The sequence below is a fragment of the Geotrypetes seraphini genome, chromosome 3 (assembly GCF_902459505.1).
Source record: "Geotrypetes seraphini chromosome 3, aGeoSer1.1, whole genome shotgun sequence".
Taxonomy (NCBI): domain Eukaryota; kingdom Metazoa; phylum Chordata; class Amphibia; order Gymnophiona; family Dermophiidae; genus Geotrypetes; species Geotrypetes seraphini.
In genome coordinates, this window is record NC_047086.1 from 104,336,842 (window position 1) to 104,354,722 (window position 17,881).

General features: G+C 44.9%; 1 protein-coding gene across 15 annotated transcripts in view; it reads right to left on the bottom strand.

Moving 5' to 3' along the window:
- PUM2 (pumilio RNA binding family member 2) overlaps nt 1-17,881 on the bottom strand; it is a 315,445-nt gene that overhangs the window by 241,566 nt on the left and 55,998 nt on the right. For all 15 annotated transcript variants that reach the window (XM_033938769.1, XM_033938776.1, XM_033938772.1 and 12 more), the window contains one exon: nt 2,641-2,709. In XM_033938769.1, coding sequence (XP_033794660.1) covers nt 2,641-2,709 — 69 coding nt within the window. The remainder of the gene's footprint in view (nt 1-2,640; nt 2,710-17,881) is intronic.

The following is a 17,881-nucleotide window of genomic DNA, read 5'->3' on the forward strand; positions in this document are numbered from 1 at the left end:
GGGTGGGCGGAGCTCCCTCACGCTCCCCCACGCTACCGCTCGCTGCCTGCCGCTGCCTCCTGCTTCTTCTTCACTACGGCTTCTCCTCTCTCCCTCCCGCCGCTGTCTTCGCCGGGCCTGCTTCCTCCTGCACCGGCCGAAGATAGAATGTGTAGCGCCGCGCTCTCCTCCTGTTAAGGGGAAGTCCGGCGCTCTGGTGGTGACGCGTTGGGGGTGGGCGGAGCTCCCTCACGCTCCCCCACGCTACCGCTCGCTGCCTGCCGCTGCCTCCTGCTTCTTCTTCACTCCGGCTTCTCCTCTCTCCCTCCCGCCGCTGTCTTCGCCAGGCCTGCTTCCTCCTGCACCGGCCGAAGATATACGTTTCAAATCTGACATATTGTAATCACAAAACAAAATATAAAATTATTTTTTCTACCTTTTGTTATCTGGTCATTATTCAAATCTTGTTGGTCCCAGGCTCTGGTTGTCTTCTGATAACTTGCTTACCAGGGTCTCCTTCTTTCTTTGTGCTAACCATCCATCTTCTATCTCTGTCCTCCCCTTCCATTTCCCTTCCCTCCCCTCCCCCAGAGGTCTGGCATCTTTCTTTTTTTTCATCTCCACCCACAGTTTCACCTTTTCTCAACTACCCTTTCATCCAACATCTCTCCCTCCTTCCCCACCACCCCAGGGTCCACCATCTCTCCCTTTCTTTTCCCAACTACCCTCCTATCCAGTATCTCTAGCCCCCCCTCCACACCATCCCTTGTGTCCAACTTCTCTTCCTTTCTGTTCCTTGCCTCCCTAAATCCCATTGTCCACCATGTCTCTCCCTCTCCTGTTTATAGACCCATTATTTCTTCCCCCCAAAGTCCAGCATATGCATGTCTCTTTGAATCCCCCTTCCCTCCCCTCCCTCCCTCCGTGTACTTCTATACCAAGGGACCCCCTTCCCTGAAGGTCTGTCCATCCCTGAATGCCTGAACCCCACCCCAGAAGGCCTGCCTGTCCCCCCTGAAGCCTGTGCCACTATCCCTGAAGGCCTGCACCCCCTGAAAGCCTGTCCCTCCTGAAGGTTTGCACCCCCCCCCCGAAGGCCTGTCTGTCCCCCCTGAAGTCCTGTACCAGCATCTCTGAAGAACTGCACCCCCCCAGAAGGTCTGTGTGTTCCCCCTGATCTCCCGCGCATCCATCTTTGCAAGTTGCCATAGGTCTTTGGAGCTGTCTTTCCTCTGCCACGGTCCCGCCCCTCCTCTGACATAGAGGCAGGATCGCAGCAGAGGAAACAGCTCCGAAGGCCTATGGCAGCTTGCAAAGATCACTAGCACCGGCAATCATCTCTGCAGGCTGTTGAAATTAGGTAAATGGATGCGCAGGAGGTCAAGGGGGAAGCCGGACACCAGCATCTTCTCCTCTCCATCCCCCACCCCCCTTCGCATGGTCCAGCAGCTCCCTCCCACCAGCCGGCCATGCATCTCCCTCCCTCCCTTCCCCCTTACCTTCTCTTCGTGACGATTTCTATAAAGCTATGCGTTGTATTGCCGCCGGAGCATTGAAGTTGTGTAGTGTTGGCTGCTGGAAGAGTCTCCTCCGATGCAACTAGCAACAGGAAGTTGCGTCAGAGGAGACTTTTCCAGCAGCCACACGCAATGTGACTTCAAGGCTCTGGCTGCAATACAACGCATAGCCTTATAGAATTCGCCACGAAGAGAAGGTACGGGAAAGGGAGGGAGGGAGATGCATGGCCAGATAGCCAGCGGGAAAGAGGTGGCTTCCAGACCGCGTGCTCATTCACCACGGCGTGCTCACTCATTTAACTGTGGAGACAAGACCATTCACCACTCCACGGGGTGGTGAATGGCTTTGTCCCCGTACTCGCAGTGACCTTTTTTTTTTGTCACCGTTTTGGCGGGTTACCCGCAGCTAGACGCGGGTAACAACCACCGTGTCATTCTCTATTTGAGACCTCTGCTGTATGGCAATTCTATGTTCTTATGTTCACTACTCCTCCACTCCAGTCCATCTCTCCTCTATCATGATTTTCACAGCTTCCCACCTCCCAAGTCCACTTTACTCTATGCAGGCTTTTTCCTTTTCCTCAATCACCTCCACCTGAAACATTTGTAGCTCTTAATTGGTCCCAATCCAACTCCCACCCATGACATCTCAGTGCCATCCAATCTTACACTAGCTTGGAAGGTAGGCAGTAAAGAATCACTTTCTCCTTGGCTCTCTCTATTCAATACATATCCCACTTAGAAAATAAATTGATGAGAAGTAGCAGATTCAAGGAAAGAGGAACCTGTGGCCTTTCTTTGATAACAGCCAAGACTGCCAATGGCCAAATATATTTCTCCTCACTGACCCAAAGAAAACAGTGCCAGTATGGTATCACATTACTCAGTTTCAGGGCAACAAGCAATCACACTTTTCATACTTAAGCACTTCTACTAGCATGAAACTGCTGGAATTGTCTATGTTTTGATCAATTGGGTACTGACTTTGCTAACTGTAGTTCGCAGAATAGTTCAATTAAACCACATTGCAATGTCCAAATGTAACATTTGCACAGTCAATACATCTTTTTTGAAAAGCAGAGAATAATGTGAAAAGAAATTCTTTCTAGACATTATAGTCCTGAACCCATTTCTAGATACTTACCTCTCCCATTCCTCGAGATTCTAGTGCAAGGGCTTGGAAATCATGATTCATTTCATCCACAGATCGAACCTGTATAAGCAAGAAAAGAAAAAATACCAATCAACCCCATTCACGCAAACTGCATAAAGTCAAACCTTGGTTTGCGAGCATAATTCGTTCCAGAAGCATGCTTGTAATCCAAAACACTTGTATATCAAAGCGAATTTCCCCATAAGAAATAATGGAAACTCAGACGATTCGTTCCACAACCCAAAAACTTTAATACAAAATACTATATGTACTCGTATTGCAAGACCTCACTCGTTTAGAATAGTCACTACACTCTTGCAGCGTCAGAGAGAGAAGAACCATCGGCTGAGTTGTGATGACATGACGCGTGTATACCATATGTATTCGTATTGCAAGACCTCGCTTGTTTAGAATAGTCACTACACTCTTGCAGCGTCAGAGAGAGAAGAACCATCGTCTCAGTTGTGATGATGTGACGCGTGTATACGGTATGTACTTGTATTGCAAGACATTGCTTGTATATCAAGTCAAAATTTAATAAAATGTTTTGCTTGTCTTGCAAAACACTTGCAAACCAAGTTACTTGCAATCCAAGGTTTTACTGTATGGCCTCTGAAAGCTAACTGAAAAATGGATTAGTCCAATAAAATTGTATTTTCTTATTTCTTGTTATTTGTTTTATTTCTATTTGGTTTTTAAAGTGGTGATTGTTATGTATCAGTTTTTTCAAATTTACATCTACTGTCTTTATATTTTGTACAGTATTAGGGGACATGTGTCACTGTTTCTGTGGTGTTGCATTAATTTAACTTTTGTCTACATATTTCTATTTTTAATTTGTGATTATTCCATATTGGGTGAGGGTGTTTCTCTGTTCTGTGTGTATGAAAAGGACATGGTTTTCTGTTAGCACTGACTACAAAATTGACTGTGCAGGATCTGACTTGTTTAGTTTTACAATTTGTGTGTTGGTGCTCTAGTGCAGTGTTCTTCAACCGCCAGTCTGTGGAACAGTGCCAGTCCGCAGAAACCTCCATCGGGCCCAAGACAGTGTTTTGCAGCGATCAACACGGCGTCTTCAGGCCGGCTCCCTGGGTGCTGCAGTGCACAAAGCCGTGGAAAAAGGTTCCTACCCACATCCTACACCTCAACCGGAAGCCTTCTCTCTTGTCATATACTAGGTACACCACTGGATTTAATGACCCTATTCTAACCACCAAATTTCCCTGTCCCACCCCACCCGGCTACTTTTTCATACCACCCGGCTGGAAAAAAATTCTGGGGAGAACACTGCACTCCATATAAAACAAATTGAAAAGGGCAAAGACAGTATTAAAAAAGGCTGCACTTCCTTTCTTCCTTCAATCATGTTTTGGGACATGGTGTGAAAACACATGGCAAAATATGTCTCTGGCGTCTTCCTGTGTGCCTCAAATGGACAGACTAGTTGGGCCATTTGGCCTTTATCTGCCGTCATGTTTCTATGTTTCTAAATACAGAGTTGTTTTGAATTGTTGTGGGGTTTTTAAAATATAAATTTTACAAAAGCCTTCTACAATAGTTTCTATTCACAGAAACTAAATTGGGTTCACTAAAACCACAACCACAAAAAACCTACTCAAAAGCAAATAGCCCTTTTAAGGGTCACCTATGTTAAGATGCATCTTCCATTCAGTTCATATGTGAAAAATGTAGTTACCCCAAGTTAATGGACACAAACAAAAACATCTTTTAAAATATTTAATCCTGGATATTTCTTTCTAGAACCACAAACAAGATATTTTATCATTCCAGTATGCAAGATACAAGGTATTTAAATCATCATAGAACAAACACTGTCAGAGGTATCTAGGCATATTGAACTAAAAAAGGAGGCTACTGTTAGGATAGAGAATTTGAAGATGCTTTTCTAAGTACAAATGTCATTGGGATAATGCCAAAATCACAGTGCAAAACCTCAAGTCCCATCAATTTGAATTAATGACCTCCAGGAATAAATGTATTAAAAATATAAACTGTGCTGTTCATTAGAAGAGGCCAGACTGGTTCTTTGTTTGTTTTGCAATCATACACAAAACTAAAAAAAAAAAAGCCTTTAAGCTCCTATCTTAAGAACATTCTATAAAACCATGATCATTTTCTGTTTTACACTGCCTTTGTACTTGATTCCATTTATCAATCTTCCCATAATATTTACGTACACATTGTAAAATATTGATTCCTATTAATTTGGAAAGGAAGTAACAAAGTTGACGATTTTGTAGTGAGAGTGGTAGGGACCTAAAGACAAAAAAAGGACAATTAAATTCTAGCTCCCACAAACATCCTCTCTATTTAGGCTTCCCCAGTGTCTATACCACGCATTTTTTTAATTTGCTGTTTTTGACTCTACCATCTCTCCTGGAAGAGCATTCCAGTTGTCCACTACCCCAGGGGTAGGGAACTCCGGTCCTCGAGAGCCGTATTCTAGTTGGGTTTTCAGGATTTCCCCAATGAATATGCATTGAAAGCAGTGTGTGCAAATAGATCTCATGCATATTCATTGGGAAAATCCTTAAAACCCAACTGGAATACGGCTCTCGAGGACCGGAGTTCCCTACCCCTGCACTACCCTCTCTGTTCCATATTTTTCGCTCCATAAGATGTACCTTACCATAAGACGCACCCTAAATTTAGAAGAGGAAAACAAGAAAAAAAACCATTCTGAACCAAATTCTTCCTGCCAGGCTCTGTACCCTGTACCCCTTCTGGTGGTCTAGTGGTAGGCAGGGACAGGGCACAGGACAGGCAGGCCTATTGGCCTAGTGACAGGCAGGCCCCCCACCCCGAGTCAAGCAAGAAGGCAGACAGGCAGGGCCCCCAAAGTGCATAATCTTTCTTCTCTTCTTCACTATCCATTTCCTCCCCTTCCATTAAGTATCACATCTCTGTATCTTTATTCCTCCCCTTTCCAGCATTATTCCTTGTCCCTGTCCCTATGCTCCCTCCTCCTTCAGCATTTCTTTGCTCTGTCTCTTTCCCTCCCCTGATTGCCCTGGTTCTTATGCTGGATTGTCATTTCCTTCCTCCTGTACTCCTCATCCCCACCCCGAGACAGACAGGCAGGCAAGGCAAGGCACCCCCCGAGGCAAGCAGGCAGGCACACCTCGTACCCCTTCTGACCTCTCCCCGTACCTTTAGTTCCTCCGGCGCAGCTTAATGGGCCCGTTCCTCCATGTCCCACCCAAACGTGAAGGGAGTCAGAGGAGCGGCGGTGGAGGCAGCAGAGGCCCAGATGTGCTGCCCAGCGCTACCATGGGGGATAGGAGGGAGGAAAATGGGAGGGCGGAACCAGCCGCTGCCGCCACTATTTCTATAGCTGCTCACTCTCTTCAGAGCTGCGCCGCTATGCCAGGAATCCCAGCGGCTTCAAGATCCGATGTCTGCTGCTGGTGCCCGGTCCGTGGGGAGTGTGTCTCCAGCTGCCTCTCCAGCAGCAGAGCGGCGCGCAAGGCTGCCTGCCTGGTTGGCTGACGCGGCTGCCTCTTCTTCCCTTATGTAGCGGTAGAGCGGCTCACAAGGCTGCCTGCCTGGTCCCACGCCACTTCACGCGAGAATGGAAGTGGCACGGGATTAGGCAGGTAGCCTTGTGCACCGCTCTGCCGCTACAGAAGGGAAGAGAAGGCAGCCGCGTCAGCCAACCAGGCAGGCAGCCTTGCGCACTGATATGCCGCTAGAGAAGCAGCCGCGACAAGTGAAGGAGGGCACCAACATTTAAAAAAATGTAACCGGGGGGGGGGGGGGTTTGGGCATTCACTCCATAGGACGCACCCTTTTTTCCACCCACTTCCATATGCATATTCAAGTCTCTTTTCCCAAGTCTTATGGTATAAACCCTATACCATTTTTGTTGCCTTCCTCTGAACCACCTCAAGTCTTTATGTCCTTGAAGAGATATGGCCTCTAAAATTGACTACAATACTCCAAGTGGGGCCTCACCAATGACTTACACAGGGACAACACCATCTCCTTTCTTCTCATTGTTGCGTCTCTCTCTCTATGCAGCCTAGCATTCTTAAAAAAACAGCTGCCACCTTGTAACATTTTTCGTTACCTTGAGATCCTCACTATCACCCCAAGGTCGCTCAACACCTAGTCCATACCACTCTTCTAGATTTCTAAATCCCAAGTGCATCACTTTGCACTTCTTTATATTTAATTTCAACTGCAAAACATTGAACCATTCTTCTAATTTTTGTTGATCTCTTCTCATGTTGGAGATATTTTCATTTTCTAATCTAAAAAACTCTCGCATTACATGTGCACGTTTCGTTTGCCCTTCAGTTAAGGGATGTAGGTTTAAAAAAATTGATGGAGAAATGATGGCGAGATTAAACGCAACTGCAAGGGAGGCAACGCAGTTATCATGGGTGATGCACTAAGGAGACCAAGCTCCTGGATGCTGTAGGCAATTGCTTCCTGGAACAACTTGTCAAGGAAAATACAAGGGGAAATGCAATTCTGGGCTTAATTCTAAATGGACTGCGAGAACCAGCACAAGGTGTAGAAGTAGAAGGGATGCTGGGAAACAGCAATCACAACATGATCCGCTTCAACCTGGATGCAGGGGCGAAACATCGATCCAGAACGACTGCCATGGCATTGAACTTCCGAAAAGGTAATTACGAAGGGATGACACTCATGGTGGGAAAGAAGATTAAGAGGATAAGCACTGTAAAAACACTAGAGCAAGCTTGGTCCCTTAAGGACACAGTCACCAAGGCGCAAAATCTATATATACCGTGTATCAACAAGGGATCCAAGAGGAAAAAGAACAAGGAACCAGCATGGCCCTCTGTAGAGGTGAAGGAAGTGATCAGAGACAAGAAAACTTCATTTAAGGAATGGAAAAGGTCAAGAATGGACAAAAACTAGAATAAGCACAAACAACATCAACGCAGGTGCCATAAGGCGGTAAAAGGAGCCAAATGAGATTACGAGGAAAAAATAGCCAAGGAGGTGAAAAACTTCAAGCCGTTCTTTCGATATATTAATGGGAAACGACCCGCGAAGGAAGAGGTGGGACCGTTGGATGACCTTGAAATAAAGGTAGTGCTAAAGGAGGACAAAGCAATCGCCAACAAACTGAACAGATTTTTTGCGTCTCTATTTACCGAAGAGGATATACACAGCATACCAGAACCCATCAGGCTATGCTGGAAATGAAGACGGGAAACTGACAGGGTTGACATTCAGTCTAGAAGAGGTATTCAGGCAGATAGATAGGCTTAAGAGCGATAAATCCCCAGGATCGGGTGACATCCGTCCGAGGGTCATCAAAGAACTGAAAAGGACTATAGCTGAACTCCTTCAACTAATAGCCAATCTGTCGATCAAATCGGGAAAGATTCCGGAAGACTGGAAGTTGGCGAATGTTACGCTGATCTTCAAAAAAGGTTCGAGGGAAGATCCGGGAAATGACAGACCGGTGAGTCTAACCTCGGTACCAGGAAAGATGGTAGAGGCGCTGATAAAGGACCGCATCATTGATCACCTTGACAGACACAGTCTGATGAGGACCAGCCAGCATGGCAGATCTTGTTTGACGAACTTGCTGCACTTTTTCAAGGGAGAAAACAGGCAGATAGACAAGGGCGACCCGGTCGACATTGTATATCTGGATTTTCAGAAGGCATTCGATAAGGTTCCACATGAACAACTACTTTGGAAAATTGCGAGAAATGGAATCGAGGGTGAAATACTCACGTGGATTAAAAACTGGCTGGAGCATAGGAAACAGAAAGTGGGAGTAAATGGACAATACTCGGACTGGAAGAGTGTCACCAGTGGGGTGCTGCAGGGATCGGTGCTTGGACCCGTGCTCTTCAACATCTTTATAAACGATCTGGACATTGGTACGAGTGAGGTGATTAAATTTGCAGACGATAAATTTGCAGAAGTTATTCAGAGTAGTGAAGACACAGGGGGATTGCGACGATCTGCAACATGACATAAGCAAGCTGGAGAAATGGGCATAGACCATGGCAAATGAAGTTCAACGTGGAAAAATGTAAAGTGATGCATGTCGGTAATAAAAATCTCATGCATGAATACAGGATGTCCAGGGCGGTACTTGGAGATACCTCCCAGGAAAGAGACTTGGGAATTCTGATCGACAAGTAGATGAAGCCATCCACACAATGCATGGTGGCGGTGAAAAGGGTGAACAGAATGCTAGGAATGATAAAGAAGGGGATCACGAACAGATCGCTGTACCAGGCCATGGTGCGCCCTCACCTGGATACTGTGTCCAGCACTGGTCGCCATACATGAAGGAGGACACAGTACTACTCGATAGGGTTCAGAGAAGAGCGACTAAAATGGTTAAGGGGCTGGAGGAGTTGCTGTACAGTGAGAGGGTGGAGAAACTGGGCCTCTTCTCCCTTGAAAAGAGGAGACTGAGAGGGGACATGATCAAAACATTCAAAATACTGAACGGAATAGACTTTGCAGATAAAGTCAGATTGTTCACCCTCTCCAAGGTAGGGAGAACGAGAGGGCACTCTCTAAAGTTGAAAGGGGATAGATTCCGTACAAACGTAAGGAAGTTCTTCTTCACCCAGAGAGTGGTGGAAAACTGGAACGCTCTTCTGGAGTCTGTTATAGGGGAAAACACCCTCCAGGGATTCAAGAGAAAGTTTGACAAGTTCCTGCAAAACTAGAATGTATGCAGGTGAGGCTGGACTCATTTAAAGCACTGGTCTTTGACCTGGGGGCCACCTCGTGAGTGGACTGCCGGACACGATGGGCCGCTGGACTGACCCAGCAGCGGCAATTCTTATGTTTTTATGTCATCTTTCCGTTCAGCGTCCCAAATTCATGCATATTGTGGATGTTTACCTCCCCTGGCTGGGTCTCTCCTCCCAGTCACTGGTTCCCGCACATAGCTCACCCAGAAGTCTTCCTTCGTGTCAGAGGAAAGGCTTTCAGGTCAGCCATGAGCCGCTTGCAGGAACAAGTGGCTGCGGCTTTACAAAGTGTGACTGGGAGGAGAGACTCAGCCAGAGGAGGTAAACACCCGTGAGAGGCATGAATTTGGGACACTGAACAGAGGGAAAGACGATGATGGGTGCGTTGGAATACCAAAGGGAGGAGGGGAGTTGCGTTTGACAGGAAGGGAGGAAGAAATAGCGTTTTGGCACAGGAAGGGAGAGGCGGGACCCTGGCTCGTAAGTACAAGTTTGACATAGGTTGGGCGTTCTTAAACCGGGGACTGCCTGTACTTACATTTCTATCCTCTGAGTAGACCCCACTTACCACCACCCTCTGCCATCTGCAGTCAACCAATTCTCAATCCAGTTCACTGTAATCCATTGAATTTATTTATGAGCCTTTCAGTCACAGTTTCCCGAAATCTGAAATTATACAGCTTCAAGATCATTAAGGTCAGCACATAAACTTCTATTAGACATGCCCCCTTTGCAGTCTTTTTGGTGATTGAGCTGACTTGAAATCCCCTGTCTGTGAATATAAGAAAAAGTCAGACCGAGACAATTTAAAAGCGATCTGAATGTTTTTTTTCCACCAGTCATTTGGAGCCAACTGAAACTAATTTTGGAATTAATGGAAGAGTTAGAATGGATTTTGCTTATGAGCAGAGTTTGAAGTTATATGTTTTTAGATTTTTTTTTCTATTGTTAGACTTTCTATTGTATGCTTGAATTCTTCTTCTTTATTATTTATGTACAGTGGTGCCTCGCACAGCGAACGCCTCGCACAGCGAACACTGCGCACAACGAACTTTATGTCTTGATTCGTACAACGGACTTCGTTTCACACAACGAAGTCCGGGGTTCCTGCGGGGTTGGATCGCAGCGGGGTTGGTCGAGCCGCGAGGGTAGTCTCCTTCTCCTTACCTGCCCTGTCGCAGCACACAGCCGAACGGAAATCTTCCCGATGTCAGCGCTGACGTCGGAGGTAGGGCTTAAGCAAAGCCCTCCCTTCCTCCGACGTCAGCGCTGACATCAGGAAGACTTCCGGTCGGCTGTGTGCGGCTGCGGCAGGGCAGGTAGGAAGAAGGCAATGGCGAACGAAAGAGGGGGGAGGGGGCGGTCCGCCCCGAAGAATGTGCACAGCTGGTCAGGTCCCCCGATCGACCGACAACAGGCCCGGCCGACAAACCTCCCTGCCCTGTAGCCGCGAATCTAAATTACCTCTTACAGCAGCTTCAATAATCCAGCTGCTGTAAGAAGGTAATTTAGATTCGCGGCTACAGGACAGGGAGATTTGTCCGACCGGGCCTGTTCTGTTGTCGGTCGGGTGCAAAAGCGCCACAAAGGTGGAGGCAGGGAGGGAGGAAAGGTGGAGTGGAGAAGAAAAGACGCTTAAGGGGGGAGAAGGCCGCTGAAAGCACATGTTGGAGCAGGGGATGAGAGGGAGGGAGAGAAGGGGAAATATTGGACAAGGGCAGAAGGGATGCTAAATCATAGGGTGACAGGCAGAGAGAACAACAGGAAAAAGAGTGGAAGCAATCTTGAACCCTGAGGGTGAGGGCAGAGAGAGGTGGTGAGATGATTGATCATGGGGAGAGGGACAAAAGGGAATAGAGATGGGATAGGAAGATAGTGGAAGTAAAAGGACAGGGAGATGTATGTTTTTAGATGTATCTAAATAAAAATAATAACAAAAAATTTATCTTTTTTATGTCATCTTAGCATATTTTATGCTGCAGAACGAATTATTTTTTTTTACATGTATTCCTATGGGAAAACGCGTTTCACATAACGAATGTTTCACATAACAAACTTGCTCCTGGAACCAATTAAGTTCGTTGTGTGAGGCACCACTGTATATTGTACTCAACTAAGAAAATTAAGATTATGCAGAACAAAAATATTATAATAAATAAAGATATGCTCTGAGGTCTGCAGTTTTTCTTTATATATAGTGGGCTCTCAAATCTGATTGGGTGGAGTTTCAAGTGGGTGGTTTCCTCGGGAAGGAAGGAGATTTCAGCAGGAAACTGAGGCATTAAAGCCCATTGATCACAAATTTAAATTGTGACCAGCGGACTTTTCCACCTCAATTTCCTGCTGAAATGTATTTTATTTACACCAAACATACCAATATTTACAGTGTTGCATCAGAGCTGTTTACAAGATAATAATAAAAAAATGCAACTCCTTCCTTCCTGAAGCAATTTGTTACCAACAGACTTTTCCACCTCAATTTACATAACATAATATCGTGCTTCTTAACTGCGTAACTGTAAGTTCAACACGGTTTACAAAAGATTACAAACAATATCATGAACAGGAAGAATTATTTAACCAAGTATTTTATGAAAAGATAGGTTTTCAACTGAGTTCTAAAATGTTTATAAGAACAAGCTGTAAGCAACAACGATTCAACCCATCCACCTCAAACCCCAATCAGGTTTGAGAATCTACTATATATACAGACAAACTACAGCCTTCATAGAATACTCTGAAGAAAGCCGTTGGTTCCACTTAGATGCGGGAAGATGACACCAGCCACAGAAGCCTAAGAGAACACTACAAAAATAAATTAACCTGTGCATTAGCAGCTTAAAAAATAAAGGGAAAAAAAGCCTTATTAGGTATCTAGAAGACCGCCATTATGTTTTAACAGCACAAAACCAAATACAAATAATTCTTTATATTGATAAAGCCAACATATACACACACATGCACACACATGCAGAGGGGCTGGAAAGAATTCCATGAGCCTTGATCTGCATGTTTTTCCATTTATATATGTACATAAGAACATAAGAATTGCCGCTGCTGGGTCAGACCAGTGGTCCATCGTGCCCAGCAGTCCGCTCACGTGGCGGCCCTTAGGTCAAAGACCAGTGCCCTAACTAAGACTAGCCTGCGTATGTTCTGGTTCAGCAGGAACTTGTCTAACTTTGTCTTGAATCCCTGGAAGGTGTTTTCCCCTATAACAGCCTCCGGAAGAGCGTTCCAGTTTTCTACCATCCTCTGGGTGAAGAAGAACTTCCTTACGTTTATACAGAATCTATCCCCTTTTAACTTTAGAGAGTGTAACAGAAAAACAAGCCACTATGGCAGGTAATTTCATAGTAGCTGGAGAGTTATGTTCTTAAAGGATCCTGCACAAAAAAAGGCACATATTTTCAACTCTAATTTCATCAGCAGTACTTAATATCTAATCTAATCTATGGCTGGAAAGCCTTTGAGCACCAGGACATCCCTAAATCTATAACACGGTCTCTGGCCTCTCATAGGAGAAGCTGGTGCACCTCCATCTTGAAGAGCAGTTGCTGTCATTGATTAGCAACCTCAAGAAAAAAATAGGCAGTAATTGGCAAAGACCAAACAGGAAGAGTTGTCATGGCTTGGTGGGCAGGGCCTAGATGGAAGAAAAAGCTTCAACAGTAATCACGATGAAGAAGAAAAGTTTTGGTGGCAACTGTTGCTGGCAAAGCCGATAGTCAATGTTGCAAAAAAAAGGAAAGGAAAAGAAAGGAGAGAATAGTGGGATTAGGGCGAAAATACCTGGGAGGGAAAAAACAGTGATCAAAGAACCACAAAAATACAAATGATGAAAATAAAACAAGCAAATATAGCAAAATAGCTAATAGCCAAAATAGGCCCCCAAAAAAGCAAACAAAAGAAAAATTACTCTTGCTCCTAAACATTTCTAACTTAACTTTTCTAAATATTTTCCAGTCACATATTGCAAAATATAGTAGTCCATAGAAAAATAATTTTGCCTACAATATTTATTTAGTAGCAGTCACCTGCTACCATGAAAATGCACTCTTTAAATAGGATCAATAAAAGATTCTCTTCAAAATCTTATCCATGTTAAAAAGAAATCAAAGGAAGCTGAGGGAACAATTTAAAAGTAGAATGTATCCTCAACTTGCTATTTTCCTTCCTTTTAGAGTCCTGTTGGACTAGTGCAAACAAGTGGGTTGTGTCCTTCAGATGGAGGCAGAGAACACCGATTTTCAGAGACAGTATAAGGAAAGACGGTAGGAAAAAAAAGGAGGGGAAGTGGCATATGTTAAAGATCATATTAAAGCCACACAATTGCAGATCTACAGGGTAAGGAAGAGGCACTGTGCATCAATCTGGAAAGAGGGAATGGAAAATGTATGTATATTGGTGTGATATACAGGCCTCCTTCACACAGAAGAAGGGGGCAGACAGAAATTTAATAGAAGAAATTCAAAATATAGCTGTAAAAGAGGAAGTATTATTCCTGGCAGAATTCTGTGCAACTGTGCAATGCAGAATTGTACAGTTGCGCAGAATTCCCCTTTTCTGCACAGAATCTCCTACCTTCTCAATGGCGTCACTTGAACAGATCATGGCATCGGCAGCTGCACACTGCCTACTGTTAACCCAGAAGCCTCTCCTTTGCTGCAGAGAGACTTTTGGGATAGTGGCAGGCAGCGCACATGGGAATCGATGCTGCGAGGCATTGGCGAGCGAGAGAGAAAGAGTCCCAAGACAGGGAGGGAAGGAAGATGGTGCACGGGGAATGGGAGGGAAGGAAAGATGGTGCATAGAGGATGGGAGGAAAGAAGCTGCACATGGAGGGAGAGAAGAGAGAAGAAGAATTGGGCATGAGTGGAGGAAAAGAAAGGAAAGATGCAACAAAGAGGTGGAAAGGGGTGAGTGGGAGAAATCCTGTATATGGTGGAGGGGAGGTAGGGATGCATGCATGCATGGAGAAGAGAGAGATTTAAATGTTGAGCATAAGGTGGAGGGAGGGAGCATGGGGGGAAAGAGAAAGAAATGCTGCACATAATGGAGGAGAGAAAGGGAGAAATGCTGCATGGAGGGGAATAGAGAGGTTTGACCCAGGGCACAAGGCAGGGAGGGAGAGAGAAAGATAGATGGTGGACATTGGAAAAGAAACAGAAATGTTGGATATGGCAGTGGAAGGGAGGGAAAGAATGCTACCTAAGGAGAGGTATTCAAGGGAGAGAGACAGAGATGTTGGACATGGGGGTAGATGAGAGGTAGAGAGAGACAGGAGACAGAGGTCCATCATTGATAGATAGAGGTCCACCAAGGGAGATGTTGGATCCAGGAGCAGCAGAGTGTGATGGAGAGATGCCTGGCAATGGGAGTGAGGGAAGAAAGTAGGAGAAATACTGAACCATAAGGGAGAGTGCAGCAGAGAAGAGAGAAAGGACAGGCAGATGTCAGGCTATGAGGGTAGGAAGGGAAGGAAGAGGGAGCAAATATTGGATTATAAGAGTAGAGGAAGAAAGACCCTGAGATCAGCCTGGAGGGGGGAGGAAGGGATGGTAAAGAAACATGAGAGGACAGTTATTAAAGGGTAGAAATATGGACATCGGGAATACGTTGAACTTGAAAGGGAATGGAGGACTGCGAAAAGAATACGATGGTTAATGGGAAAGAAGACAAATTTGATAGGTAGCTGAAAAGTGAGAGAGGAAAAGGGTAAGAAAGAAGAAGAACTAAAAAGGACTGATCAAACAAAGGAAGGTGTAGTGAGGGAATAGACAGGAGAGAGGAGAAAAATCAAATGGATAACAACTGCTTGACGGAGAATTAGCAGACAATAGGAAAGTAGAAAAGAAATTGGAAGCAACGTGATGGAAAAATAAAACATCCAGACAACAAAGGTAGATTAAAACCATTTTACTTTTAATGTTTTAAATAGAATATGGATAATAATCACAAATATTGTTTAAATTTTGACAAATTTGCTGAATTTGCTAATTTTGTGTGAATTTTGAATTTTTTGTGCAGAATTCTGCGAAGAGCATTAATATGCCAGATGTTGATCAGGGTATCCCTACTGAGGTATCTTCTAGAAGTAGGGAGATCCTAGATTCTCTACAAGGAGAACTGTTCCAGTAATTGGTAAAGGAACCCATGTGGGATTGGGCCATACTGGACTTAGTGTTAGCAAACAAGGAAAGTGTTTCTGATGTTACAGTGGGTGATCATTTGGCATCCAGTGATCACTACATGGTGTGGTTTAATATTAAGACAGGTGTAGAGAGGGCTCATTCAAAAGTAAAGGTTCTAGACTTTCAAAAACTAACTTTGTTCAGATGGTGGATTATGTCAAGGAATTGTCTGAATGGGAACATCTGGAAGAAGTAGGAAAGCAGTAGGGGAAAACTGAAAGGAACTATTGTAAGGGTGACAAACCATTTTGTAAGGAAAGTAAGTAAAAGTAAGAGGAAAAGAAGGCTGCTTTGGTTCTCAAAAGTAGTAGCTGAGAAGGTAAGGAAAAGGAAATTTATTTTCATGACACAGATTGTAAACTTTCCTGCCCGTGTTGCTTAAGTCTTAAGGTAAAAACAAATAGGAATAGAACAAAAAGGGAGGTAAATTAAGGTTGGATAGCAAGAGCCAAGTCAGATGACCGTAAGGTAGAAATCAATTATCAGGAATCGGGATCAAATGCTATCTTGAAGTAGTAAGCTTTCATTTGAGACTTAAATGCTTGGAAGGATTTTTCAGAACGCAAATAAAGTGGAAGAGAGTGCCAGAGTGTAGGTGCCATTACAGAAAAACTAGAATCTCTATACATCTCCAGAAACATCTGTTGGAAGGATGGAACGGACAATAAATGCTGGTTAGAGGAACGAAGATTCCTCCAATGAGAATAAGGAGTCAAATGACTAGACAGAAATAAGGGAAGATCAAAGGTCAGAATCTGGAAAGTGAGAGCATTATATTTGAAAGATATCCTAAATGAGATTGGGAGCATATGTTCAGATTTGAGAAGAGGAGTTATACAGTCAAATTTTGAGCAATGGTAAAGTCCACTGGCTACCCATTATCAAACGTTGTATCTTCAAGGGCCTAGTAATAACATACAAGTCCACACACAACATGACATCCAGCTACATATCAACCAAATTTCTTCCATATGTCCCAAATAGACCACTCTGCTCCCAGGAGGAAATATATCTGCAAATACCTCCTGGTCAACTCTGGAGTTGAGCTAGCTCAACTCCAAAGCGCCAGACACCATTCCTACTCCCACTTCCTACCAAGCTTTTGGAATCAACTGCCTCCTCACATCATACCCCTCAAAGGGCTTCTGAGTTTCAGTCACTCCCTTACAACCATATGTATTCTAATGTATGCTGAACTAGATCTACTCTGTTAACTGAAGATGGAAATAACTATGTTAACTTAAAATGACCAAATTGTATGCTACAATTGACTCTGTATAGTCAACATACAAATTCATAATTTGTCTATGCATTATGTATGTCAACCTTGTTACCCATTCTGAGCTCGTTGAGGAGGACGTGATATAAACCAACCAAATAAATAAAAATAAAATAAAAATAAAAGTAGGCACAAGTCTCTTACTGCCTGCTTAAATCGCTTTGAATATTAGGAAGAATATGTCTAACTGACCTACCGCAGACAAAAAATCCACTGATTCATCTGGTTAAAGCAGTATCTCACAAACTTTGCAAAGCCGCAGCACACTAAATGTGGTGGCCGCGGCTCGAGGCATCTGGAAGGGCACGAACATCGATGCAATGACAACACGTCAACATCCACACTTGCACAAAGGCCTTCCAGATGTGGCCCTGAGGCACCAGTGGGGGGAGCTGGAAAGGAAGAGGCGTGGAAAGAAGAGGCGCAGGCACCGGCTGACTGCCTACAGCAGGGGTGCCAAAAAGGTCGATCGCGATCGACCAGTAGATTGCAGGCAATGTGAGTCGATCGCGGAGCCCATCCCGGGCTCCATGATAGACTCACATTTGCCTTCGCATTCTACCTGCTTCCCGACGCCATAAAGAAGACGCAGAAGTGCCGGGTTGAGTAGTCTTCCCCACACGACATCAATTCTGACGTCGGAGAGGAAGTTCCAGGCCAGCCAATCACTGCTTGGCTGGCCTGGAATTTCCTCTCTGATGTTAACATTTGATGTCGGGTGGGGAAGGTTGCTCGTCCCAGCACTCCTGCATCCTCTTGCATGTCGGGAAGCATGGAGAGCAGAACTCAGTGGCAGTGGCATGGGGGCCAGTTCCCCGATGGCGGTGGCTTGGGGGAGGGAAGGGAGAAAAAGGCAAAGAAAGAAAGGGGGCAGGCAGGGAGACACAAAGAAAGGGGGCATGGAGAGAGAAAGACAGACAGAAAGAAGGTGGCATGGAGAGAGAAAGACAGACAGAAATAAAAAAGGGGGCATGGAGAGAGAAAGAAAGACAGAAAGAAAAAAGGGGGCATGGAGAGAGAAAGACAGACAG